This window comes from Crinia signifera, chromosome 2 (genome assembly GCF_055691185.1).
Source record: "Crinia signifera chromosome 2, ASM5569118v1, whole genome shotgun sequence".
Classification (NCBI taxonomy): Eukaryota; Metazoa; Chordata; class Amphibia; order Anura; family Myobatrachidae; genus Crinia; species Crinia signifera.
The window spans coordinates 316,870,537-316,898,510 of NC_139218.1; the positions used below are offsets into that span (position 1 = coordinate 316,870,537).

Consider the following 27,974-nt stretch of genomic DNA (forward strand, 5'->3'; position numbering starts at 1 on the left):
GAAACATCTGGAAAAATAGTGAAATACCGATGTTTATCACTCCCTTTTTTTTTGGGGGGGGGGGGGGGGGGGGGGGGTAACTGCATACCCACTTTGTCATGTTATCACAAGATGAAGCTACTGTAGACTAACATGGCCATTTCGGGAAATTAGATTGTATTACCAGTGATTCTACAGTGCAAATGAGAGACTGTGTAATAACATTTAATTATACTGTATATGTATCAATTTCAACACTGTCCAAAAGCAGTAGGGATAGCAATAACTGAATGGGGGAGGGGGTGATATATTTAACATTAACAAAGCAACAATAGCAATTATGGTTACCATTTAACACTGTATTCTAGCATATTTTAATTAAGTATTTTAATCCATTAAACTGATGCTCTGAAAACAGCAGAATGATGAAGCAATCTTATTTGGGACCTATCATTAACATATAGTCTTTTATGGGACTAGCATTTCACTGATTAGTTAATCAGGCAATAACTGATGCTGGAAGGAAAATGTTCCATATCAAGAAGGGGAGGGGCAAACCATGCTAGAAAAGTGAAAGTTTAGCCATTGGCAACTGTAATGGAAATATAAGCTTCTAGATTTATCCCTTGGTGATGCAAAAGTGGTCATTTCTCAGTATGTATAATTGTTTTTCCCTGGTGAAGAGATAAAGTGGAGGGTGATAACACACTAGCCAGTCAACTCCTAACTGCCATTTTTCAAACAGAAGATTGGCTGGTGCATTATCACCTTCTACTTTGTACATTGTTCTCTAACTTTATATTATATCCCCTTTTGATTAGGCATATGCAGAAGATGATAACAGATCAGCCATACAAGAAATGGCCCCCACGCCTCAATACAGCAAATGTTCAGTATGAACATTAAAATACAAGGAAATCAACAGTGCAAAAAAAAAAATCCCCTCATTGAAACATAAGCAATCACCAAATATGCCAACCAATCCGATGCAGAGTAGAAAAGAAGCCAAAGAACAGCAATGGTAAACTTGCTTAATTACACTATGGATCTATTCAAAGCACACTACCTTCATAATGCTCTGAAACCTCTCTAGGAAGTGGCATATGTAAACACTCATCCTACATGATAACACAGTGATGCCACCTGGCATGCAGAGGAGATTTTCAGATAAATCCTGAGATGAGAAAATGACACACATCAAATACTGTTACATGCCAAGAATTCAAGACAAACGGTACCTCTAATCTGCTGCTTAGAAATACTCTAGAACACAGCATATTGATCTCTGCTTCAACATCGCTTCCAAGGCATATTTGTTTGAAACCTACAACCCGTTTGAAGAGCAGCAGCAAAGAAAAGTCAACGACATAAATAAAATACGAAGCCATGGTGATTCCAACAGACCAGTTATAGAGAAAATACAACAGGCATACTTTGAAAAGAAACATGGAAATGACAAGGAATAGGATAATTATTTAAAATGTAACCTAAGACATGATATACTTGATCAGAAAGTACATGGAAGAGCACAGGAAAAAACAATATGCTGGTAATAGTGCTGAGAAAGTGGCTACATAACTCCTTTAAGCTAGTCTTACAGGGTAAACCTGCACAGCTAGCAATTATTTGGGGAGTGGAGGCAGAGGTGGAGGGGGCTCAGCAGGAAGCGGTGGAGGTCTGGGTTTGTCTGTGCTGCTAGGTTTAGGCCTGCGATACTCCCCATACTGATGTAAATACTGAGGGGGTTGCATTGGCTGCATTCCCTGTGCACTCAGAAGTGAATTTAACATGTTTACAGTGTCTTGGTAATCGATGACTTTTGGTGCACCGTGCCCATTGGCACCAGAGGGCTCCCTGTCTGTTTTGTCATGACTGCTCCGTACTCTGTGCAGTGCCTGAGCCACTGGAAAGTTGGCTGAGGGAAGTTTCGAAGTCCTGCTTGCTTTGTGAGGAGGGAGGTCGTGACTGGTGATTTCTTCTGTTGGAGGCCTTTTTCGTGAAGGTGCTGATGATTTGTGAGAAGCTGCTAGAGAAATAGAAGACCGTTTGCTAGTTGAGCTGCTGGATATGTCCTGATTATGTTGCCGGTGGGATTGGCTATTGTGGTGATGATGGTGGTGAGAAGATGAAGAGCCGCTCCTGTGCTTGTCCCTACTCTTACTGCTGCTGCTGCTACTACCACTGCTCTCCTCATTTGGCACCTTAATGCGGATTTTGCCCTCTTCTGGTTTCTCCCTGTTGGACACAGGGAGGCGCAATTTCAGGCTGGTAGACTTCTCTGTCCGTTCATGGCTTACTTCATGCAAAGGTATCTTGAGAATGATAGGGGAGGTGTGACTCTCCCTGTCCCGATCTCTCTGCTGCTGAATCAGAAGGTTCTGCGCAGCACATGCATACTGCTCCTTTAGGCTGGCTCCCATATGTTCCAGCTGGCGTTTCTGTGCAGCTAGCTCTTCAGCGTGTTTTGCACGATACTCCTTTAATGAGACTTTTGCAATGGGTGCTGGTTTGTTAGCCGGTAGCTGAGACTGGTCTATGCATGCATTGTGCTCACTAGTCCTATTTTGCTCAAGCTGGTTATTTAGCGGGACGCCCCATGATCCTCCATATATTCCAGAATCCAGGTTTGCTATGGAGAATGACTGAGAAGAAGCATCTGAAAAGGGGGAGGTGCTCATGACACCGCTGCGGGAGATCATTCGCAGTATTGTCTGCTCAGAGATGCTGTCATTACCATCCTCATCTTCACAGCCATCCTCTTTGGGCTTCTTGTTTGCCTGATTGATCTGCATGACAGAAAAGGATTATTGAAAAACTACAAGTAACATGAAACAACGTAAAAATACATTTAATAATTACTTAGTTCATTTTGCGTCTGTTTTGTTAAATTCTATTAAGCTAGATTCAATATTGTGGCTTGTTATTAATATTTACCCTTGCAAACAATTATATTTCAGAAACAATTCAATATGAACAAATGTGGTCATTTACACGCTCAGTCTTTAAGTGTCTGGATGACCAAATGCTTTTAGAAACTGCAATGAATATGTTGATTCTGAATTTGTGTCTTCTTCTGAACATCTCAAAGGATAACATATCTACCAGTATGTAGGAAAGTAAATGTGCCAATGTCCACCCCCACCCACACACAGGTTGTAGAAATAGCACTTACTAAATGTACGGCTCCTCCCCCTCTAACTACCCATCAGCCCCCGGTTAGAAAAATGTGTCCTTGGGAGCTAGTCATGTACGTGGCCAAGTTGTTGGTCAAATGTTTTTATTATAGTGAGCTAAGTGCATTCAGATAGGCCTAATTCTGTGTGCAGCCCATGCATTTGGCAAAATACTTTATTAGCAATGTTTTCCTCAATTTGGTCAAGTGTGTCAAGATTACAATCAATGCATACAGATTTACAGAGAAACATGGTCCTAGGTCTGTACCAAAAAGAGAAGTGGGACAGAGTGGGCACATTACTTGCTAAGTACAGTATAGGTCTATCAGGTTTCCAATGTTTGTGGAGACTTAATTCTGTAGGTGAGACTGTTGGCCTGAGATAACGGGGTGGGAAAAACACATATTAGGGGTGTGCCTTGTCCTGCTAAATGGCAAACAGGAATTTTTCACTCTGCAGCAGAGACTGTGCTGCACCCTAAACATTTAAATGGGGAGCATTTTTAAACAGGTAAGTGATTTTACAGTTAAAAAAATTATATATTAACAAAATAAAGTGCCACATGTAGTAAAGTGCTGATGAAAGTTCACAATATTCACAGGAGGCTAAACCAGGCAATATTTGATAAAATTGTCCTACATGTGCGGGCTACATGCAGGACAGATATTTACCCTGCATGCAAATATAAATGTATGTGCACCCCTTGCATTGCAATGTGTTTTGTCCAGGTACAAAGTTACTTGCTCTTTTTGGTATACTCCCACCTCAAAATCAGCCATGTGTGCTTTGTAAAGTCTCTTTGTGCTTTGTTGTTTTATGCTAAAAACACAGGGCAATGAGAACTAAGTCAGCTGACCTGTACCAGGTACCCAGCACAGCACAGCTGGTCCTCCTTCAGTGTGGATCACCAGTACACTGCGACAGTAATTATTATTATTAATTATGTGGTCATACACTATAACACTATTACTGGCCACACAGAAGGGAAAGTGAGCATCAGGGTGGGTGCCGGACGGGGTCCCGACAGTCGGGATCCCGACAGGCATTTACACGACATTGGGATCCGACTGCCAAAACACCGACAGCCGGGTTCCCGACGGCCACCTGCTATTTTCCCTTGTGGGGGTCCACGACCCCCATAGAGGGAGAATAGAATAGGTGGCTAGCGTAGCGTAGCGAGCCACCGCGCCCGCAAGGGGCTTAATTGCGCTCACCATGCTGTCTGGGTCCGGCCAGTCGGGATACCGACGTCGGGCTTATGACTGTCGGACCCCTGTACCACACCCCATCAGGGCTGCTACAAGACAGGAGAACGCCAACTACCACCATCAGACACGCCTCAAGAAGGTTACCCTTTCTTATAGCACCAGTAGAAAGGAGTCAGCTTCCTAAATAACTGTGCACACTGGATTCTGATTTCAAATAAAGTGTAAGGGTACAGTGAAACAGTTAGAACGATCAGGGTAGCGTTACATAACAATGAATAAAAGTCCGTATCTTTTGTAGTTAGACAAGCATCACATGCAATATTGCTGTTAGTGATTCACTTTAGGAGATGTTTTATTTGCTGTACTGCTCTCAAGTGGAAAATCCAATCCTTCCCAACCTTTTAGTTTGGAGGTAAATTAGTAAATGATAAAAGGCTATCAAGTTAAATACAAAAAAAATAATGGTTCTGAAGTTTGACAATGTAGTGACCACTGTGTCAATTGATCTGGATGCTACCATGAGAACCCATCGGCATTCTGGTTAATTATCACTTGTTTCCTTTACCTTGGGGTTCAATTAATAAAAATGCCTTTGATTTGTGACTCCTTTTCTCCACCTTCTGCCTTTTTATTTCTTCTTTCTTTTGAAAGAATTGTTGTTTCTTTTATTTTCAGCTTAGCTTTGCTGAAGTTATTGCTAGTTATGTGCTCTGTGCATTATTGTTGTATTTATTTAGCATTTTTAGCACTGCTATTTAGACGCTATGATAAAATACACAGAGTAACATAATAGTGAGAGTATGTTTTATGCCAATGTATATGCTCCCAATAGTGGACATACCTTTTTGGAGAATTACCAATATCCAGGGTAAATATGTGTAATATTAAATAATATAAGCGTAATATAAATACACATGATTTCCAAAATGCATACTGAATTGTCATAATGCTCCTTCGTGCAGGTAATGCACAAACATAAGAAACCGCTTTATTCTATTATGCATCCTCCATCTATATTAAACATATCATTTAGCAGGCTTACTCTCCAGTTTCTTATGCCCTTCAAACGATTGGGAGTTTTCTCAAGAATTTGAAGAAACTCATGTGTCAGTTCTGTAATAAAAAAATAATATAATTAGATCAAGGCAGATAAATATTATATGCAAACTACCATTACTAGTGTTCATTCTAGCACCCTGAACCTTCCAAAACTCGTGCAGTTCCTCTTCCAGGCCTAGGGTGACGCTCTCTGTTGTGGTGCTTTTAGCACAGGTCTGATCTGCATATCAGTGCTAAAATACAGACCACACTACCCCAAGAAGCACCACAGCAGAGAGTGACACCCCAGGCAGGGAAGAGGAACTGCACGGGTTTTGGAAGATGCAGGATGCTAGAATAAACACTACATGACTGTAAATAGCAAATTATCTACCAATAAAGCTAAGAAACTAAATGTAATCAACTCTTCTAGGTAAGATCTTTAAATAATCATTTCTGCAGTCAAAATATTTGGCATCAACAAATGCAGTTATTTGGCTACATCTATATATTATTGGTGTTAATTAAGTAAACAAGGAGCATTTGTCTTAAGGTGCATACACACCAAGTGATTTTCACCTGTCTAAGCGACTTTCCCGGAGGTGGGCAACTTACCATAGCTGGGCGCTATAGAAAGCCATCCACCCTGTCCCTCATCTGCTGGTAACACCAGCACATGAGTGCCGGCGGCCGCCGATTATGCGGGAGCGGGTATCAGTGCTCATCACTAGGCGGCTTTTGAGGTGAAACCAGCTCAAACAACAAAACAGCTGCTTTCAGCTCAGAGTCGCCCAGTGTGTATGGGCCTTTACTCTAGAAAGCTTAGTTCTACAACGAAGCAAAGCCATTTTATTACCCATTGTTACTCTTCTCTCCTAAACTAGTAATGCAGATAAGCACATAATTCTCAAATCTGTCTTCTCGCGTCATAGCTGACAAGGAAGCTGAATAAGAGCAACCCTGGTACCAGGATACTGTACAGAAAGGGACAACTCTCAGGTATCTGCATTTGTACTCTACGCTCTCTCCACGGAAGACAAGGTGCTCAAGTTATATGCAAAACGTGACGTGCTCTCTATAATGGCTCAGTGTAAGGCTGCTGGCTGCAGTTTTTAACGCCATCGTTTCCAGGGTAGTAAAGTTATTATAGTCAGAATCAAATTTATTATCACAAAAAACACTTTTCTTCTAACAAATCTATAACCATCTTTTTAAATACTGTAGATGGCAACCATTATATACATAAAAAGTGTGTATTTTTAACAATTAAACTAGCTGTTTTGCACAAGCATAAAAAGTTATTTTGCCAACACCTGAACCAAGGAGGTTATATTCTGCAAACCCTGATGGCCAGGAGAGTTTTACACCCAACAAACATTCTGAAAGTAGTTATTGCGGGTGACGTGGATGATTATGGTTTCCCCGAATAGATTTTCCTGCACACCTCTATGGAATGGCAGCGGTTACCAGAGAAATGGCCGTACATACAGTACCTCATGGCCATCGCCACTTATTGATATATTTTACTATTTGTTCAACACATAAAAATCACATGAAAAGACAAAAGGGCAGTTCATAGTTTACATTACATTGAGCAGTCAAAGAATACACTATGATTTGATTACATTTGCTCATCTGCTGTAGCAATTAATGGCACAATAAACATTTACCAATTCAATCTTTGTTCACTGCCACCTACTACTTGCTGACTTAACCTACAAAGGCTGATATTCAATTACCAGCAAAAAAATCTTTGAGTATATTTTCCCAATGTTTTTGCGCTTTTTCTTTTTCGTCTAAAAATAAAAGTTATTTTTCATCCGGAAATACACGGTTTCAGCTAAACCTGTGTTTTCACTCGAAAAAGATCCTTCTTCAGACAAAAACAGAGATGTTTTCAGGGAATTTTGCTTCATCATTGATTGGCTGATATTCAATTACCCAATGTGTTTTCAACAAAAAACACATTGGTCTGGAATACGTTACTCCGTGCAGGAGTCTTATCTGAAATACTTACACCGCCGAAAAATCCGGGTCAGCGGCGGGTCAGACCCGGATCTTCGGCGGTGTAAATCCCTAACGCCGTGTCCCTTTACACGGGACTTCTACCCAGGTCCTGACCTGGGTAGAACACGGCTAGGACCTGGGTAGAGGGCGGTGTAAATGGGAACGCCGGGTCGGATGACCCGGCTCCCATTTACATGAATGGGGAACGTCCAACCTGCGGACCGCAGCGTCCGCAGGTTGGACGGATTGTCAGTCTGACACTGACAGCCGGCGCTGCTGTCTGCTATACTCTGCAGACAGCAGCGGCGGCGGGGGAGGGAGGTGAAAGGATGCCTGTGTGCGGCATCCATTCACCTCCTGTCCAATGGCGGGGGGGTGCGCGCGGGGACTGGGGGCAGCCTAGCAGCTTACCTTAGTGCTGGGCTGCCCCCAGCAGCGTTCCGGGTACGGCGGCGTCGATCGGCGCTTGAAGATGACATCGCGCTGTCATCTTCAAGCGCCGGGGAGGGGGGTGCGGGCTTTTAAGCCCGTCCGGTGTAAATGCCCCTAAACGCCGGGTCGCACCCGGCTTCAACCAGGGTCCAAAAAGTCGGGTGTGACCCGGCGTTTTGGTCTAAAAGGGGTATAAGTTTCATTTCACAAAGGCAGGGTAATATGTCACTGACTTTAAAACGTGTCCATATGTATTCACTAACATGGTGTACAGTAACTACTATCAAATATTGTCTTTATCTGACCAGTGCATGCATTATTTCTACTCCTGCAATGTTATATAGATATGTATATTATTGGAACAGACATACTGTTTGAGAAACCATATAGAAAACATACAATATAAATACGAACCATCCAAAAGTTTCAATGTTACTGTCACATCCACATACTCCCACCACGGCTTTCCGTCTGTTGATACAGGGATCTCCCAGTTAGACCACTTACAGGCCAAATGGATGCAGACACAAGCCACTACCGGAGGGGTGTACTGAAGGCTGAACGTGGTTAAATGCAGGCTATAGGAAATAGCAAATTAAGTATTAGAGGTGATAACAACACCTTCCCTAGTCTTCATTTGACAAGGAGCTCATCTCAATATCAATATGTGTGAACAGAAGGTGGATGTGGCAATCTTTCTTCATACAGAGGGAAGTTAAACAACATAATCTTCTAACATGTTGTGCCTAACACACAATTTAGTGTTGTTTACACATTAGCATCACTTGTTCCCCGTCTCAACGCCGATATCAATGGCAGCACGCACCCGACGGGGTGCCGGCAGCTCTAATAGCATACACACTTGCCGATGCCGGCAGGAAGGGAACAACGGGGAGAGGAGGAGTTATGCTGCCCACTTTGTATTAGTGTGAAAGTAGCTACTTCTGAGTCTATGTCAGTCTGTGACTATCAGCTTCCATCCTTTCTCATTATCAAATCATAACACTTCCCTTGTAAGACATTATGCAGCAATGTCCACAATAACAAACACTGGAGTGCACAGGTCCCTGGCTCCCCAGGGTCAGCACACTCCTCTCCAATAGGGCCAACACTCTCATCTCCAGCTGCTGTGATGGGTCACAGGCTTTTCTACACCCACCCACTATAAAACTGGGAAACCATGAGTGAATATAATAGACAGTAATACTAGACACTTATTATAAATCTGGAGTTTCTATCTGCAGACCTATGCAAGTTTATATTGGTGAATTTAGTTATAAATGTGTATTTAACACCAATATTCCTAAGTGGGGCCATGTGTCTCACACCCCATGTTACCACTCAGTTCCTTGTCGCCTGTACCTTAAAGAAAGCACTTTCCTTCACCCCACACCCTCAGAAACACATTCATAAATTAACCTGTTGGTTGCCATGAAGTAGGATGTCTGGGCCAGGTCCTTGCTCGCTGAAAAGAGAGAAAGAAATGATTAAAGTGCTGTAATTACACAGATTTTCATGACTGAACAATATATCACTGGAAACAAATAACAAGGGAAACATTACTTACATATCTGTGTAACATAAATGTATGTACATACACATAACTACACCTATAGATTGATCAAAAATCCATGTCCCACAAAGCCACCAACTGAGCAAGGGTATAGTGGTCAAGACAATAAACAATAGTAATTCTAGAATGAAGAATAGAATTAAAGTACAAAAGCAAGGATTTTCTAACTATAGTTAAATCCATTTCCCAGATTTTCTCCTGTAGTCAGAGGTTCAGTGTCCTTGCTATAGATCCTTGCAGGCTGCCATAGCTCGTTATGATGGTCTAATTACAGATGGAGCAAGTCCTGGTGAAAGTTTGCCTCTTCGGCCACCACAGAAAGAACCGTCAAGTCAGCGACAAACGTGAAGACGCCACAAGAGCGTCCGACTTAGACCACTTGACTACAATTTTGCTTTGGACAGTCCAAGTAGGGAAGTGTAAACTGCACCACTTTAAAACAGGATACCATTCCTTCACAAGTGTTCTGAACAGCCGCAACCTACTTCCTCTGGCACAAGACTCAAACAGAAGACCTACATATATATGGTCCACTTGGCTGGGACAAGGCTGAACCTATGCAAAGTTTTTTAGCTAGCCATGTGATTCCTAAAAATTCGCTGTCCTTTGCAAATGTGTTAGGAGAAGAGAGGGAGAACTCACTTATATGAGAAGGCCATTTTGGTACAGTACGAGTTCCGCCTTTTGTCCTCAAGAGAGCTGCCGTTCTCTACATAGCTTTTTTGAATAATTACGTTTTGTCACCAAACTGGAGGACAGAGCTCTGGCACTTTACCCCTGCAAATCTGTGGAGACTGTGATAAATGTTCATGGATTTCAAATTCAGAATGAGTTAAAACTGACATCCAGCGATAGCAGTGACTGGATGGCGCCAGGAAGAGACAAATTTCTGGCCCCATCCCTCAAAAGCAGTACGGAAAAGAATCGCCTGAGTAGAAACCCTAAGTCACGCAAGACATAACCTCTTTCTTTAACGGTTCTGACTCACAAATTTGAGGAAAATCTGATCCACTGGTCCCAAAATTGGAAAGAAACTAGCTCCCACCACAGATTTATCTAAGTAGGGAGAAATCTCCTCATACGTCTGTTTGAAGGAAGGCTTAGGACCTGCAAGTCTTTTTGGCCATGTCTGCTTACTCCTTTGGTGTCCACAAGGGGAAATGGAACGGCCCCTAAAAGATGATCCTTTAAATTTGCCTGAAGAACAAAAGGACCAAAATCTATTTAATTTAGGATTGTATAAGTGATAAATATGGGAGTGGAATTATGGGAGTGGAAAAGACAGTCCCTCAAAGAGTAAAACATCCAGTGTCCTTTGGACTCCATACTCTAAGCCAGAATGTGTGTCTGGCTGACATGCCAAGGCCAAAGACTAATCTAAAGGACTGAATTTCCCTCTGATGCTTCCTTTACATGGTCTAATAAGGGCAAAGTTACTATTTGGGTGTCCGTCCCCGATTGTAAACCCTTCATTACTTGCTCAGCCCACTTTTCCAACCGTTTTACCTAAGTGGCTCTTAGAATTGGCCCTTTAGTAGTCCTTTCAAATTTCCCATTTGTGCTGTCCTTCAAAGGCGGAGCAATCACAATTAGGAATAGTGTGGAATAGGGGCATTCATTCTAAGTGGGATTTCCCATTTACCAGTATCTTCTTCCGAGAAGGGGTGGTTGAACTGAAACCTCCGCGGAACCTGAATCTCGTATCCAGTCTCTACCAGGCCTCTCTCAAGATTTCTGTCAACTGTTGGGAGAATGGAAAGAAAATAGTTTATAGGGAAACTTTGGGGACTCAGGCTCTACTGGATCCAGAAAATTAAGGGATTGCAGAATGGCTAACTCCAGCAGTTCCAAACCCTTGTCTGTTGGAAGAGCATCACAGTCAAGGTTCCCATGAACCACGCCATGAATAATTTGCCATAAAGGGATCAACATGGTCAACAGCAGTACTCAGACAGGCTGTGGCATTTCAATGATTTTCAAATGGTATTGAAAATGTGTGCCAAGTAAACCTTCCTTGCATCATTACACCACCACCAGCCAGAACTGATCACGAACTGCGTAATGAATCCAATGATTCAGGTGCTTTTCTCAATTTCTGTTACTTCAATTACCAGCTGGTAACTTATTAGTAAAAGCAAAAATTGCCCAATATTCAAAGCAGAATATGGAGCAGCAGCGTTTGGTGGCGCTGAGGATCAGTAGTCTGTGATCTCTGGTGGGCTTTTCATTAACAAAAAGCCTTTTAAGGGGGACACATTGCTACCGGAAAAGAGCATGCCCCCTTTATGGTCTAGTAAAACCATGGAGCTTCCCTAGGGACTAATTCCCTTTAGCCCTGCTTGTCTCTAGTGTGGGGCTGGCATTATGTAGCTCCCCCATCTGACAATCTTGCCTCGTTAACCTAAGGAATGAAGTAACTACTTAACTCTTTTTCAGGCTCCACTGCCCGGGCGGCTAATGTAGTCACCAGGTTCACGGTCTTGTTTTGGTCGTTTTTTATTAAAATCAGATATTTTTGTTGTGAATTTTTCAAAATGATGGTCACTGTTTCTTATAGTGGACTGAGCGATCCCTCTGGTCACCTATAACTAAGGAGTGACACCTAGTAGCCAGGGAGGATATGTAACCAGTGACAGCAGTAGGAATGTACCACTAAATTAAGCAGACAGCAATCATATTTGCAGTGTATTAGCTAAGATGTTTAAGGATTTTTTCCTGGGAAAGAGTATATTACGCACACTGCATACTGGGCCTGAGTCATAGGCAAGTGGGTTAGCAGACAGTTCTCGCAAATTTCAGCATATTGCGCATGCGCTGTAGAAAGAAATCTGCAAGCACTCTTTCCATGAAATAGGCATTTTAGAGGTTAACCATGTGGACACACGGAACTCTTCCATTTAATGGGATTGCCATGGGCGTGTAAGCCAGATTTTGTAGTGTGCTAACAGAGATCAGACGGACCTATCACACCCAACATTTCCAATACTAATGATGACGTTTGTGAGGGGGACAACATTCCACATGCAGACGCATGGATGTACTACTGTATCCAAGAGCAAATTCCTGCATTATGGAGAAATAGAAAAGTAGTGTTCTCGGTAGGCTTCTTTAAGATACACCCTGCCTTTAATTGTGGAGCCCCACTGACCTACAACAAAACTGCCTCCCTTTGCTAGCTGACACGCTGACCTCTGAAAAGATAAGAGGTGGTGATCTATGGAGTCTCCTCTCCCACAATCCGATTGGTTTCGTGTTGCCTACCTCATAGTCGTATTGTGAAAAATACTGGACAACCCCCCCCCCCCCCAAACACACACAGTCTTGTATCCTTCTGAGATATGCAATCTCTTAAAAATAACAGACACTAATTTCGTTTAGAAACTGTTTGCGGTTTGTAAGGATGGATGCCCCCTGAAACGATATATGCCCGATTTGCCATTTCAGAACGTCTGGTTGGTCGCATGAATATTGCCCTTGTTGCTGGTAATTGACAAATCGGCAGAAACTGGCTAACGGTGCCCACATACTAGAAAGAACAGCGATATAAAGATGTGTCCATAAATTTACTGGGAGATCTTTTGTCCATCCTGGAAACGCACATTTTCACCAAAGATTTATCTTATGATCTGATGTGTGTTTCTATTGATCTTTTGCTAAATCTTCTGATCTTTCATGCAGCATGTAAGATCAGAAGATTTAGAAAAAGATCCGTGGAAGCGCGCTTCCGATCGAGGTCGGCTGATTTCCCGCCTTTTTGCAGTAAAAATCTGTAAAATCGGTCAAGCTGGTCGGCTGATCGGTCGGAAATTCGCAGATTGGCCAAAAAATTGTTCTAGTGTGTGGGCACCTTAAGTGTTAAACTGCACATAGTGATAGCAGCCATTTTGTGATCTCACTCCATATTGAGACTGTTTGTGGCATGTGTCAATAAGATTTCTATATGCTTAAATGATGGTTACACATATGGGTCTATGCTTCTACTAAACCTGCTTCTCTTTATCGGATACTTTATTCTGGCTCCTTCCAATATGTGGTATATTCCTTCATTTGCTGGTAATTATGGATATGCATGTGCCCTACACTAGCTGACTCAATCTCTAGCTTAGACCTTTTACTACCACATTAATGCGGCTGACAACCTCTGTAACAAATACAGCAGAAACTTCTGGTCTTGTACCTAAATACAATTCTTTGATTCTGTAAGTAAAAAAAGAGTTGCCTTATTACAGCTAAACACCTGTCCTGTGATGTTTTGCTGTGGGCTGATTTTGAGTCACAGGTACATTACTACATAAATAAGTTAAATGAAAGGCTTACAGTATTACATATAACAATAGAATTGTACGTTTTAACCTTAGCAACACATCCAAAATGTTATCTCCTCCTCGGTGATCAGCGCCCTACCAAAAAAATCCTACAGTGAACACTAGAATAAGGGTGCATTGTGTGTCTGTAGCTGCAACTGTGGGGGTATAGACAGATATCCAGCTGATTTTCTCTTGCACACGGTATAGCGATGCTGCATATTTATTCACAGTTTCTTATATAGCGCACACATATTCCACAGCGCTTTACCAAGAGAATATTTGAACATTCACATCAGTCCCTGCCCCAGTGGAGCTTACAATCTAACTAGTACATGCACACTGTAACTAGTACATAACACTAGTACATGCACACTGTAACTAGTACATAACACTAGTACATGCACACACTAGGGTTACATTATTTTTGTTAGGAGCCAAATACCCTACCAGAATAGTTTGGGAATATATGTGCACCAATAGCAATAACAGCTTTCACTAGCAAATTGATAAGGGAAATGCCGACACAAAGATTCACACTGTTTCTGGGAATGTAATGCAGCTGACTTGCCTGGAAAGCTGAATCAGGGCTCTAAAATGGTCTTTTCAAGAAACTGTTCAAGGTACAAAGTTATGCATAAACTAAACTCTAACAAATCAAATAATGTAATGAAATGAATGTTTTGGTAGTAGAAATATTGATAATTTCAAAACTCAAGTCTTACCTCTAACTAGCTGTGTGCATTTCACTACATGAGTATGAGGGTGATCAATTGTAATTTCAAAACCTGAAAAACAAAAAGACATGTCACATATATTCCAGAGAACAAACTGAGAAATGTAGACCAGTGATTCCCAAAATATGTGCCATAGCACCCCCGGGTACCTGTGGGCCACTTGCTGGGATGCCCAGAACCAATTGTATGGTCAATACAATAGGCAAAACCAGAGCTGGTTGTTGCCAATTATACAATATGTGGACAAACAGAAGCAAATCCGGTCTGTCACCAAATCACTGAACCGAAGGAGGACATATAAAACACAATTTTCTTAATTTAATATATTTTTTTTCTAAATTTCTCAATAAGAAACCTTTGGCCTAGGAGTGATTGAAATTCTTTGTGAATCACAGTTATAGACTATACATTAGTTTTAAAGATTTAGGGCGAGATGTACTAAACTTTGAAAAGTGATAAAACGGTGAGTGTTAAACCACCAATCAATCAGCTCCTACCTATAATTTTTCAAACACAGTCTGTGACATGGCAGGTAGGAGCTGATTTGCTGGTGGTTTATCACTCTCCATTTTATCGCTTTTCAAGCTTAGTACATCTGGCCCTTAGTTCTCTCCCATATTATCTCTCCCCATGTTCCACTTTTATTCCTACAATAGTAAACTCTGTATCTACGTTACAATATGTTTGTATTAAATTATATAACACAAGTATCTAGAGTAAGATTACAGTACTATATCAAGAAACAAAAAATATATATTGATTTCACAACAACGCTACTAGATGAATGAAGAGTATACTGAAATTGCACACAACTGTCACTAAAGCATGACAATCAGACACTATTATATTGCAGCATATAAAAGCTGCTGATTGGCTGATTTTACTACTCCTGAATAAAGTTAGCTACATAGATTTTGTTTTCACATGCACATCATATGTGTTGCACCAAAGTGCATTTTTTTTTAACATTCATTCTAATTCAGTACACATATTAACGTAGTTGAAAACTTGCAATCATGTGACTGTAGATACCAGGAGATGTGGGTATGAAATGCTTACATATGCATTCCCACATACATTTGATCTGAACAAGTACTAAATTGAACACGTGTATATACATTGGCTAATTGAGAGCTGGAGGGAGATGTTGCCACGTCTACTGGGGGTAGGTCATCTGAGTTTATACAGCTACCGTTACAAAGCCCTTCCGTGATGTACATCTGTGCACCCACATGTGCAGGGACTGAGAAATACACTTTCGCCATCTGTAGATGCTGAAATACCGATTGGTGCATCATATACACCATACAAGCCTGAACCAGCCCTATGTCAGGTGCAGTTTCTCCATCCATGGATGGCCTATTATGCATGGATTTTAGCCCCTGTATGTATGACCACTTTCACTGACACACAATATCTGGGACAATTCTTTAACACACCCATAAGGTGGGCTCCCCCATCAGGTTTCCTAGACAATTCTGTCTCCTAATCACAACAGTGCCTATTGCGTACACTCTGTGTAACGCATGCGCCATAGGAGTTCAAAGGGATTTTCAAGCATGCCCAGTAGGGAAAAAAAATCACTCAGCTCAGTGAGTCAGCATTGTGCATTGTTCTAAATCTGGTCCAAAGTGTATACATATTAAGTATGATTACTACGGCATGTTGAATAAAGCCTAACATGAAGGATAAAGAAAAGTTATCAATCCTTCCGCCCTTTTATTTTTTTCATTATCGCAGTCTGTCTATTGGTATTCAGCCGCGGTAAATTACCATGGCTAATGACTTTGCCTGGGGCTATCCAATGAACCCCCGATAGCCATCACTTATCAGGGATTATGCTTTGTTTGCCTCAGGTATGCAAAGCATGATCCCAAATTAACAGCCCTCAGGCCGCGATAACACATGGTTCCTGATATTTATCCCGGTGTTATTGCCTACAAATGGGACATTTATCTCCAGGGAAAACGGCCTATAATTGGATTGCCTGATAACGATTGGTAAGCCCATTTTATTCGGGAGAAAAATGATCGCAGCTAATAGGATCTCCCACTAAATGTATTTCCAGTATGTTATTACCTATTATAAAGATAAAATGTTCTGATAACCTGAGTAACTTGAATTGCCGTGTATTGCACCTGTGTCTGTTCGTTTTGTTAATGTATAGGATTTGTTCTTGGCTACTTAAATAGAAAATGCATTAATAAGAAGAAAAAAAACGGAGTCAGCGTAACTCTTTGTGTGCCAACAATACTGTGAGCGATCCTCAAAATCCTCACTACAAATGCCGGCTCATTGCGACCGTTCTTTTAGTACAACTAAATACACACACACACACAGCCAAGTCAATTAACTGAAGTATCGTTAAATATTGCACCCAAAAAAAGAACAGCCGCTGTGAACGATGCTGCCATTTTTAGCGGATATTTTGAGGATCTCTCACAGCAACGTTGGCACTCGAAAGGTTAATAAAGTTTTTGTGGCAATGTTCACACCTATTTTGACAAATTCCCTTGGCACGCAAAGGGTTAAGCCTTTGTGCAAACTGTTCTTCGCAATTATTACTTTAAACACATACTGTTGTGTATTTGTGTGTTTATAAGTGCATTCAATCTGCTGATTTCAGATATATCTAGTTCAAGCCAAATGTATGTGAAATGCTTATGTAAGCACTCCCTAACCGTATCTTGCTGCATTTACAATGTGTGGCTTATACATAACTGTAAATGGAATGGTAATGAAAGAAGCTTTGACAACAAGCACACCAGAGAAACATAAGTTAAATACACATAAAAACACCAATACAGCATCATTTGGAACAATTCATTTTCATGCGGTAGAAATGCATCTTAAACACAGATTTTAGCACCAGTGAGTATGTAGCCTGACAAAGAAGAAAGATTGTACATGACAATACAACCATGCTGTAAATGCATTGACTAGCAAGACCATCATCCAGCACATATTCCTATTCTGCAGTATACTTCAGGTCAGTCTTGCTCCAGGGCTGAGACCAAGGCTTTCTCAGGGCTTCCGAGGCTCCCCATTTCCAGCCATTCTGGAACACTTACCCAGGGTCTGCAGTATAATGCTCTCTAGAATGACCAGGTCTTGGGCTTGTTGCAGGTATGCCTGTTGTTGAGAGGACAGGCAAATTACTCACTGGGAAGCACTCTGCACAAAACAACCAGGTATACAGGCAGGTAGTGTTCATCCATCCTGCATCTTTGAAAACCTGTGCAGTTCCTCTTCCCTGAATGGGGTGTCCCTCTCTGCTGTAGTGCTTCTAGCACAGTGTGATCTGTATTTCAGCACTGATATGCAGACTAGACATGTGCTCGTAGCACAACAGAAAAGAGCCACAAACCTGTCAGGGAAGAGGAACTGCACAGGTTTTCAAAGATGCAGGGTGCTAGAACACTAGGCAGGGCCACCTACTGGTCATGGTTCTGCATAACCTGGAAGTGTTCCGAATAAATGCAGTGAAACAGCAACAAATTTGGAGAGATATATGGTTCTATTTAGTGCTGAATACACTGAAATATCAGGAAGAACAGACCATGGAGCTAATTCAGAGCTGATCGCAAAGCACATTTATTCTCAAATGGACAAAACCATGCTGCACTGCATGTGGGGCAGATGTAACATGTGCAGAGAGAGTTAGATTTGGGTGAGTTATTTTGTTTCTGTGCAGGGTAAATACTGGCTGCTTTATTGTTGCACTGCAATTTAAATTTCAGTTTGAACACACCCCACCCAAATCGAATTCTCTCTGCACATGTTACATCTGCCCCATCTGCATTGCATGTGCTTTGCGATCAAGTCTGAATTAAGCCCCATATCCAGTTGGTGAACCTGCATGTCAGTCCTTAACAACAGAGGCAAAAGATCCAGTGACAGACATTGCTACATGCAAACAAGAAGGTAATACATTATCCTCTCTTTTGAATGATGATACACTATAAAACATATGATTTGACCTCTGGATATGCTGACAACTCATTTGTACATATGTTAAGATAGAGAAAAGCATGACTAGTGTATGTTTATAAGACTGCCATTTCAATCCAGAAGCATTCATTCAGGAACTTGTTAGAGGGCCCATAACAAGGTCAACACTGACCTTATCACTGCTAAATCTATCATCAGATTTCCTAATTTATCCGTCAGCTGCCTTTGATCCAGTTAACCTTGATCAAACGCTCTTATACTCCCCACTGGAGCTCTGTGATCCTGTCCACATACTGTTCTAACCATTCTTTCTTTGTCTCCACCTCCCCTTCTTCCTGATGGTGTTCCTCAATACTATGTCCTTAGTCCCCTGCTCTGTTGTTCTACAATACTAGCTTTATGCTGACGTTGCACTGATCTACTTTTCCACCACTGACCAATCCCCTCCACCTAACTATGCTTACACTTTTCTGCTTGGGTGCCATCCCTGATTCCTCCGTCTTGTTTACTTCCCACATTCATGCTCTCTCCAAACTGAGACACTTTCACCCATTTCACATATGCAAGTTTGGCCCAGACCCTTCCTCACCCGGTAGGCTACCAAAACTCTTATTCATGTGTTGTAATCTCCCTCCTGCCCTATTGCAAGCACCCTATCTTTGGGCTTTCTTTCTCCCCATTTATATCTATCCTCAATGATGCTGCCTGTCTCTTCTTCCTTTGTCATTGCTTTTATTTGATCTCTTTCCTCTTTGTAAACTCCTTTAAATGTTCCAATTCACATACAGAATCTAAATTAAATCTTCTTATCTTCACTTTCAAAGGCTCCTTATGAGTAACTGATTTGACTTGTGCTTTACACCAAATAATAACAACCTAAGCTACTAACAATCCAAATGACAAGAAGCATTCCCTACTCTGTAGTGAACAGCAGTAACAGCCATAGGAAATATTCTTATACACTAGACAAGAGTATGTAGCTGCCTTCTAGAAATTATAAATGAACAATGTGCAGATGTAAACTACTTAAAAGACTGTGGGGCTGATTCAGATTGAATTGTATATGCTGAGCTACTCACAGCAGCTTTGTATATGCGATCCTTAGCAATGCAAATGCAGGAGGAGGCTCCTACCGCCTCCATCCTACATTTACTAAAACTGCGATGTGATCTAGATGCTCATCGCAACCAACGATCGTGATATTCAGCGGTGACTGCAGCCTATGTAAGTCTCACCTTACTCAGACTTGCAGTCGCAGAGGGCATTGCGAAGCCAAGGAAACCGCATTGCAACGCTGTCCTTAGCCAGTGCTTCCTCCAATGCCAGCCACCTCCACCCTAGTCTCTCGTGAACACCTCTGCCTGAAATTTCTGAGATGCAACCACAGGACCCGTTGTGCACATGCGCAGAATGATTTCTGTGTGTGCAATGTTTCCTGATAATCGAGAAACTGTGTTTTGGATCGCAATCCATATAAGCAATCCAACCAGAATAAGGCCTATACATTGCTTTTAAACACATAATTTAACCTCCAATATAATAGATCTGGAGAAAACAACCTTTAACCTTTTCCTAGCGTTTAGTCATAAACCCATATTAATCCTTACTTGTAATATCTAGGCTTCAGCTATGATTGCTCTATCTAGCTCTCCCTAGCCAAACAAATGGCTATTGCACTAACAATGCCTGTGCCATAAAGGTAAAATATAGGTGTTTAATATCTCAGGTATAATGTGATGCCAAGCTTCCACTGGTGTCATATGGGGTCTATGAACAAAGCCTTGGAATAGGATTTCTTTCAATTCTACCGCCGCGGCCCTGGTCTCTGCATCTGCGGTCCCCGCTCCCTGCCTGCCACTACATCTCATGCCGCTCCCCCAGACGGGTCCCCACTCCCAGCCTGCTCCTGCCGCTCCCCCGGACCGGTCCCCACTCCTAGCCTGCTACGGCCCCCCCCGAACCGGTCCCCGCTCCCACGGACCGCTAGCTCTCCTGCAGCTCCCCGGATTTTTACATGTGATAAATCGCAACCGATTTATCACATGCAAAAAATGGCACATCAAGTGCTAAATCTTATCAAGCTCCCCCAGGGGGCTGCCGGGGAAGCTCAGGGGTAAACAGGGCTGACTTGTCACCCTAGTGTATGGGGGCCTTAAGGTACTGATTCATAGGGGGTTATTCAGACCTGATCGCAAGGCTGTTTTTTTCTCAAATGGACAAAAACATGCTGCACAACAGATGGGGCAGATGTAACAAGTACAGAGAGAGTTAGATTTGGGTGCGTTATTTTGTTTCTATGCAGGGTAAATACTGGCTGCTTTATTTTTACACTGCAATTTAGATATCAGTTTCAGCACACCCCACCCAAATCTAACTCTCTCTGCACGTTACATCTGCCCCACCTGGAGCGCAGCATGGTTTTGTCCATTTGAGATAAAATTGTAATCAGTTCTAAATAACCCTCATAGTTAGAAACATCTTCGCAAAACCGTGTTGCAAAATTAAAACATGCAGAGATTTATATTTGGGTTTCTTTTAGCGAATATCTAAATTTCATTGTAAAAATAATGCTGTTCAGTATTTTGGGCTACCTTCAAAAGCATTCAATATTTACTATGCATGCAAAAACGAAACAAAAACTGTAAAAAAAATAAATAAATAAAGATTTTCCTTTTTTTAGCATTGCTTCCATCCCGGAATCAGACCCTTATTAGATATGTAATTATCAGTTATTATGAAGTTGGACTGTACAAACATGATTCCTACATACGCAATGCTAGCAACATGAGAGCTTCAATGACCTCCAGACTACCATGATGCTAGACTTTTTCATACTCAAAACAACAAGCTGATTACAGTCCAAGTTTATAATCCATTCAGAAGAGGGCAGTACATGGCTTGTGCGTACAATTGTATTATGAGAGTTCTGAAAGGCTGGACTCTTTCACTTAGGCCACCTATGTGTGTAGCTACGTTGTACATCAATCAGATCACCCAGCGCTCAGGCTAAACTGGACAGCCAGCCCATGTGTAACAACCACATTTTATTGCTTTCTATTCTAAAAACTCTCTCAGTAAAAATGTCATCAATTGTGGTATACATTGAATGAGTAACACTATATATAAATTGAAATGATTCTGTATATATTATTATTACATACTGTATGACGTCACTTGACAAACTGAAATGATTATGTGCCTTCAGCCACTGGAGCTATTCAAATGTAGCTTTTTTGGGCACATATGTCTGCCGATGCCACAATTCAGCTCGCACCCCCTGGGGTGGGGAGCTGATATGCGAGAAAAGTCACCCATTTAAGTACACAAATAGAACTTTTCACATTGCGTCCATTAGTTTGGTTGGGTTTAGCCACTGCGCACGGCAAACCCGACCTTAGTGAGTGCGATATGTAAAATAAAAATGAATATCACTTTAGATGGGAGATCGGGAGCGATTAAACAATTGAATACGCCCCACAGAGGCACGAAACCGCAATATAATTAAACATGGAACACTCTTGGATACTGCTGCATCCCAATTTGTCTTCTTGTATAGTCTAATATCTATACCAGACTTCCTAATGCAACTTTTTGGAAACCTTTGAAAACTATATAAAAAAATATATTAAAAAGCATGATCAGATGTACTCAATGCAAAGTGTCTGGGAATGAAGTGTAACTCATACATACCTCACTTCGGGTGTCAGGTGCAGGTTCCTGAGGATTGAGGCAAGCATGGGAGACCTTGATGACGTACTCTAACTTCCGAGGCTGTTCCTCCACCTTCGCTGCCAAAAACAAAGCAGCAGGTGCTACAGTCTGTGATGAAACAAAAGACAACTGAGAATATGTTCAGTTCTTACCTATAACAACATGTTGGTTTATTTGGCTACATCCAGACCGATGCTTATTATAGCAGTGTAGGGTGTGTGCTGCAGGGGGTAGGAGTTATGGTTGTATCATCTTGTACACATATATACAAAAAGGAGAGGATGAGGCAACGATATTTTGGTGTGCCACATATAACTTTTATTCATTTTATATTGTCCCACTAGTGCACCAATATCTTGCTGTTTCCTCTCCTTTTCATTTAGCTCTCTATGAAGGGTATTCAATCTGGGTCCCGACAGTTGGAATCAGAGGATTTCGCTGTCTTCCGACGTCAACTCGACAGTCTGTATTCAATGTTCCGACTGTTGGAATGGCTGCGTTTTCTCGAAAATCCATGGCCATTTCCAACAATGCAGATTTGCCGCCATAGGGAGGGGAATCTGTAGCTATGACATTGAATACACTCACTCTCAGACAACCAATTATTTGATAGTATATAGCAGTGATGGCTAACCTTTTACTCCAGCTGTTGTTGAACTACATATCCCAGCATGCCCTGCTACAGTTTTACTATTTGGCCATGCTATAACTGATTAAGGGCATGCTGGGATTTGTAGTTCAACAACAGCTGGAGTGTCAAGTTCAGCCATCATTGGTGTAGAGCAATGCCAGACAATTAGTCCGCATCAAAATGCCAACATCGATGAGGATGCCTGAGATCAAAACCGACTGCTGGCCTCCTGAAAGTAAAGATGGGTACATACTAGACTATTTCTACAGCTGCCAATAGTTATTGTATAGGCGGTGCCGCGGGAGAACAACATTGACTGTAAACACTGGGGGATATTGTTAACGATATGGGTCAGTGATGCCAACCACCCCTGCCCTGTACATGGAGTTGCTGACGATATTGTCAGACAATGGGGTGGGGGGGGGGGTGGGGGGGGAAGGCTGCAGGTGGGGAGGGTTAGGCACTATGTGGGGTGGGGGGTTAGGCTGCGGGGTATAGGTTAGTCACTACCAGAGGGTTGGACTGTTAAACGTATCCGGATTCCCTCCATCGAAATACCAGCATTGGTATTCTATCCACCAACACTCCAGCCACTGGTCATCCATATGTATTCTCTCGTGCCAACATTACCATCAAATGCTAGTTTTCAACAAAATCATCCTATGAGCTGCTGCATAAACGTTCTCACTGATGGAATGTCATTTGGAGAAAACAAACACAATCACTTACATTACGGTGAAACCGCGTGAATGACTGCACCATGTAGAAACGATGCATGTAAACAATAGCTGTATTAATTGTCAGTTGAGATCTGCATGATTAAAACTAAGGAAAATCATATATCCATAAATAAACCAAAACCATTGTTAATTAAAGCAAAAACACTACTTATAATTCTGATCTCCCGGCAAGTGAACGAGCAGATTAATGTCACCAGTAATAGCAGTCTGAATTGTTAGGATAAGCTGTAATGCTACAGTTCTGACCCCAACTATCATTGGGTGGTGTGAAAGAAGCCAAGATGGGGAAACAGAGGGTGGAACCTTGTTGATGAGTTTGAATTAACAAGGAATCTAACTTCACTTTGTAGCTTTAAGACTATACTAGACTTAGGGGCCCATTTATTATTAAATATTTGTGTCTTATCTTTGGGGGGGATAAATATTTAGTGTAACCCCACGAATGTGCAGAAGACCCGGCACTGAAGCCAACACATCACAGAGTCCCTCTGCCTGCATGTTCCGCTTCATACAGCTCAACACTGTAATCACATTATGCTATATGATTTGGGGCATTAATATCACACCCGATTGCACTGCAAATGCCTTTTTTAAGAAATGGTCTCCTTAGGGAGAAACATTTATAAAAAAAAAAAAAAATAAAGCTAAATATTAAACTTTATAGAAAGTTTATGTGTTTCAGATATTTCCCATCTCTATTAACAGATAACATAGTTCTTGGTAAACAAAAAAAAAAAAACAATTTTACGTCTAATGGGTATAACAGTAAGCATTGAGAAACATACAGTACAAATCTCATTTGAGCATTTTTCAGGCAAAGAGACTCATTTTAATGTACTTCACTCTGCATATCCATATATATTATACATACACTTTGATGCAATTACAAATTTAACATTGCATTTGCTGTATAAATGTCTGATAGTTAATTACAGTATATGGACTATTTTACAGTATATTGGTTTGCTTATATCTTAAAATTGGTCATCCTGTGATTGAACAATTGTAATATATACAGTATAAGGGTACAGGTTTAAATCTGGTGCATAAATTGTTCTCAAAGACTTTTCAATATTAAGTGACCATTTTCAGAAACAGGAATTCCATATCTTTAAAATTAAGGAGCACACTTTAATATCCTATTTATATATAAGTTATGAGGGTATTTTTGATTATAGAAGCAAGGTACCTATACATTTTGCTGATCAAAACCAAAGTAGGGGAAAGTCATGGCTGATGAAATTATAAACTCCCCGGGACAGCTTGATAAGATTTGGCAAATGATGTGCAATTATTACATGCGATAAATCGGATGTGTTTTATAATATGTAACCCGGGGAGCTGCAGGTGGGGTAGCGGTGAGAGAATAGAAAAAAAATCTATTTGAAAGACAGGGCGGCCGCTACCCTGGACCCTGCTCTATGATCCACGCCTGCTGCTACACCGGACCCTGCTCTCCTGCCGCTACCCTGCCTGCAGCTCCCTTGGACCCTGCTCTCCGGTACCAGCTCGCCGTACCAGGGCCTCTGGATCTGATCCGATGCGCACGGGACCAGGCATCAGATCGGATGTCATTCACTATGCAATTTGGGCTATTTCACCCGATTTCTTGTCCCAATACTCCAGAATCAGGTGAAATCGGCCCACTAATCGCGTAGTGTATGGGGGCCTTAAGTATAAGTTCCCACAAGGTCACCGTGTCATGTTAGAGGAGCATCCAGTCTGATCATTGTTCATTCAAGATCAAAGAATTTAAATTAAGTTTAATATATATATATTCTTTTTTTTTGTTTTAGTGGTGTATCTTAGGTTGTATATTGTACTTTTATTCACAAACACACAATGACTACACACAAACACATATATATATATATATATATATCAGAAAAAAGGGGGGTTGTGACCTTGTCCTGCGCTCTTTAGGGAGCAGCACTACTCTGGGGCCTCGTTGTTAATAGAGGCCAAATAGAAAGAGATAGAATCTTTCATTCTGAGACCAACTACATCTACGGTGAAACCAGGAATTAATACACCTTTGTGAAGACAATCATCGGAAAACTTCTGTTTGTTGTATTTTATACGTTTTATTGTTTGGAATAAATATTTTCAATTTTAATGTGTTGTTGGTGAAACACATCGAAGCGCACCTCTACACCTTTCATTATATATATATATATATATATATATATATATATATATACACACACACACACTGTATATATAAACAGCGAAGGAGCAGGAACTCCTCTGTCCTTTCAAATGACCCCCGATGCCTGCAACAACCGTCGTACGGCCACACACACTCTCCATAAAGCGGCAGTCAGAGGGATAAAATATAAATAAGACACCAGAAACTTTGCTAAGTAATCAACGTTTCAATGACCGTTGCATTGTCATACTTAGCTAATTGTCTGGTGTCTATTTTTTATCCCACTAAGTCAGGGGTGGCCAACCTGTGGCTCTAGAGCCACATGCGGCTCTCCCCCTGCTATTGTGTGGCTCCTGCTCCCACTGCTGCCCGCCGCCCACCGTCTGTCCCTGTCCCCATCACCCGCTGCCAGTTCCTCGAATCCCTTCTCCTTCTGAGGGGAGGAGAGCGCGCATCGCCTATCTCTCCTACCCCTCACTGTGCATCCTTGTGACTGGGTCATCCGCAAATCAGAGCTCACGGGCCAGAAGCCAATCAGGAGCTGGCCCGCGAGCTTTGATTGGTGGACGGCCCAGTCACAGGGAAGTGAGGGGGGGAAGGAGACATTTGACTGGTTATACAACCGGCGTCATTCGAGTGGCAGTTTTCAGGCAGTTTAGGTGCATGCAATCGATTGTCCTCTCCACGCCCAGCAGCAGCAACAACGGTGAGTGCTGTGGGGGGGATAGCATATTGTAGCACTGTGGGGGCATAGCAGTTTGTGGCACTGTGGGGGCATAGCAGTTTGTGGCATTGTGGGGGCATAGCAGTTTGTGGCACTGTGGGGGCATAGCAGTTGTGGCACTGTGGGGGCATAGCAGTTTGTGGCGATGTGGGGTCATAGCAGTTTGTGGCACTGTGGGGGCATAGCAGTTTGTGGCACTGTGGGGGCATAGCAGTTTGTGGCACTGTGGGGGAATACCAGCTTTTTGGCACTGTGGGGGCATACCAGCTTTTTGGCACTGTGGGGGCATAGCAGTTTGTGGTACCGTGTGGCATACCCAGCACCGTGGGGGGCATACCTGGCACCGTGGGAGCATATGTGTATCTGGCACTATTGGGGGGCATATGTATATATGGCATTGCACTATTGGAGGCATATGTGTATAACACCCACCCAAGGGGTCCAAATAGACCATGCCCCTTTTTTGGCACGCGCGTCGAAGGCGCGTACATGTTGTTGGCTCTTTAGCTTGACTACAGATATTTTTCAGCTCTTTGCCTCTGACCGGTTGGCCACCCCTGCACTAAGTGCTGCTTTTGGAGAGTATATGTGTATATTTATCATCTATCTATGTCTAGTGTCTGAGATCTGAAACACTGCCATCTGTTAGCAGTGAGTGGAACCACATCTTACTTTCTCATACATGCACACAGAGGCAATCAGAAGGTAACAGACTTGCTTTCGAAGCATTTGCTTCAAGCAGGCGTACTAGTATTATATATTTGATCTCTCAACCAAAAACATGTGCAGAATGAACTGTTAATTTTGAGACATGCGATGCAGCACATACTGTACAAATACATGGGGAGATTATGAAGACTTGGTGATAACTGCAGAGACCTTAAAGGACAATTGTAATGTGTTTTTTTTTTTGTGTAGCACATGTTCATGGGAAACTCCTGAAGTGGGGAGATGTGGGAATTGGACCGACAGGAAGTTCGAATGAGCCATGAAAGGTCACGCCAGGCACATACACAAAAAAAAGCAGCGCAGTACAGGGACCGGTGATACAGCTGCCTGCAGCACAGGGCAGCTTTGGATAGCGTTGTGCACAGCGCACTCTATCGAATGAAGGACACACCACACACTACTGCCCTGATTTTATTACACACTCATGCTCTGCGCCCGGCACGGTGACTCAGTGTTGCACACTCCGCTCCACTCCATGCAGCGGGACACAGGCCGGGAAGCCGGGTCGCCCCAGTTGCCAGGCACAGCCCGCTCAGGGTTATATAACATGAAGATATGTGTATCATTGCACATAGAGCGCGCTGTGCGGGGGGGTGACGCGCTTCCCTCGTGCGGAGGGCACAGCCACCCAAGCTCCAGGCCTCCCTCCATCCCCAAGGCCCGGGCGGCAGGCCTAGGAAGGATACACGTTGAGGCGTTGCCCCATGTCTTGGAGAAGATTGGCCGCCTGCTGCCGGTACGAGAGCTCCTTGTCCGGGTCCAATCCGGCGCGGCGGGAAGGGCTGCGCTCTAGCTGTTCCCGGGTGAAATACCAGCGGCTCGGCGGCGCCATGACGGTGCAGGTGGGGACGCGCACGTACGGAAACCGGAAAGGCGGCAGCGCCGTCC

General features: G+C 42.4%; 1 protein-coding gene across 2 annotated transcripts; it reads right to left on the minus strand.

The window, feature by feature from the left end:
• Window positions 1-73: 73 nt before the first annotated feature.
• On the minus strand, window positions 74-27,961 carry CCNT1 (cyclin T1). Of its 2 annotated transcripts, XM_083169048.1 has the most exons (10): window positions 27,773-27,961; window positions 23,474-23,555; window positions 22,093-22,221; window positions 17,523-17,583; window positions 14,440-14,502; window positions 11,053-11,151; window positions 9,257-9,302; window positions 8,252-8,415; window positions 5,403-5,473; window positions 74-2,765 (listed from the first exon to the last, which is right to left on the minus strand). In XM_083169048.1, exons 1-10 carry the CDS (start codon window positions 27,916-27,918, stop codon window positions 1,602-1,604), a joined length of 2,025 nt encoding a protein of 674 aa, XP_083025174.1. In that variant the 5' UTR covers window positions 27,919-27,961; the 3' UTR covers window positions 74-1,601. The 2 variants fall into 2 exon arrangements, with proteins under 2 accessions (XP_083025174.1, XP_083025176.1); XM_083169050.1 differs by lacking the exon at window positions 11,053-11,151 and having other exon boundaries at window positions 27,773-27,960.
• Between the last annotated feature and the right edge of the window lie 13 nt (window positions 27,962-27,974).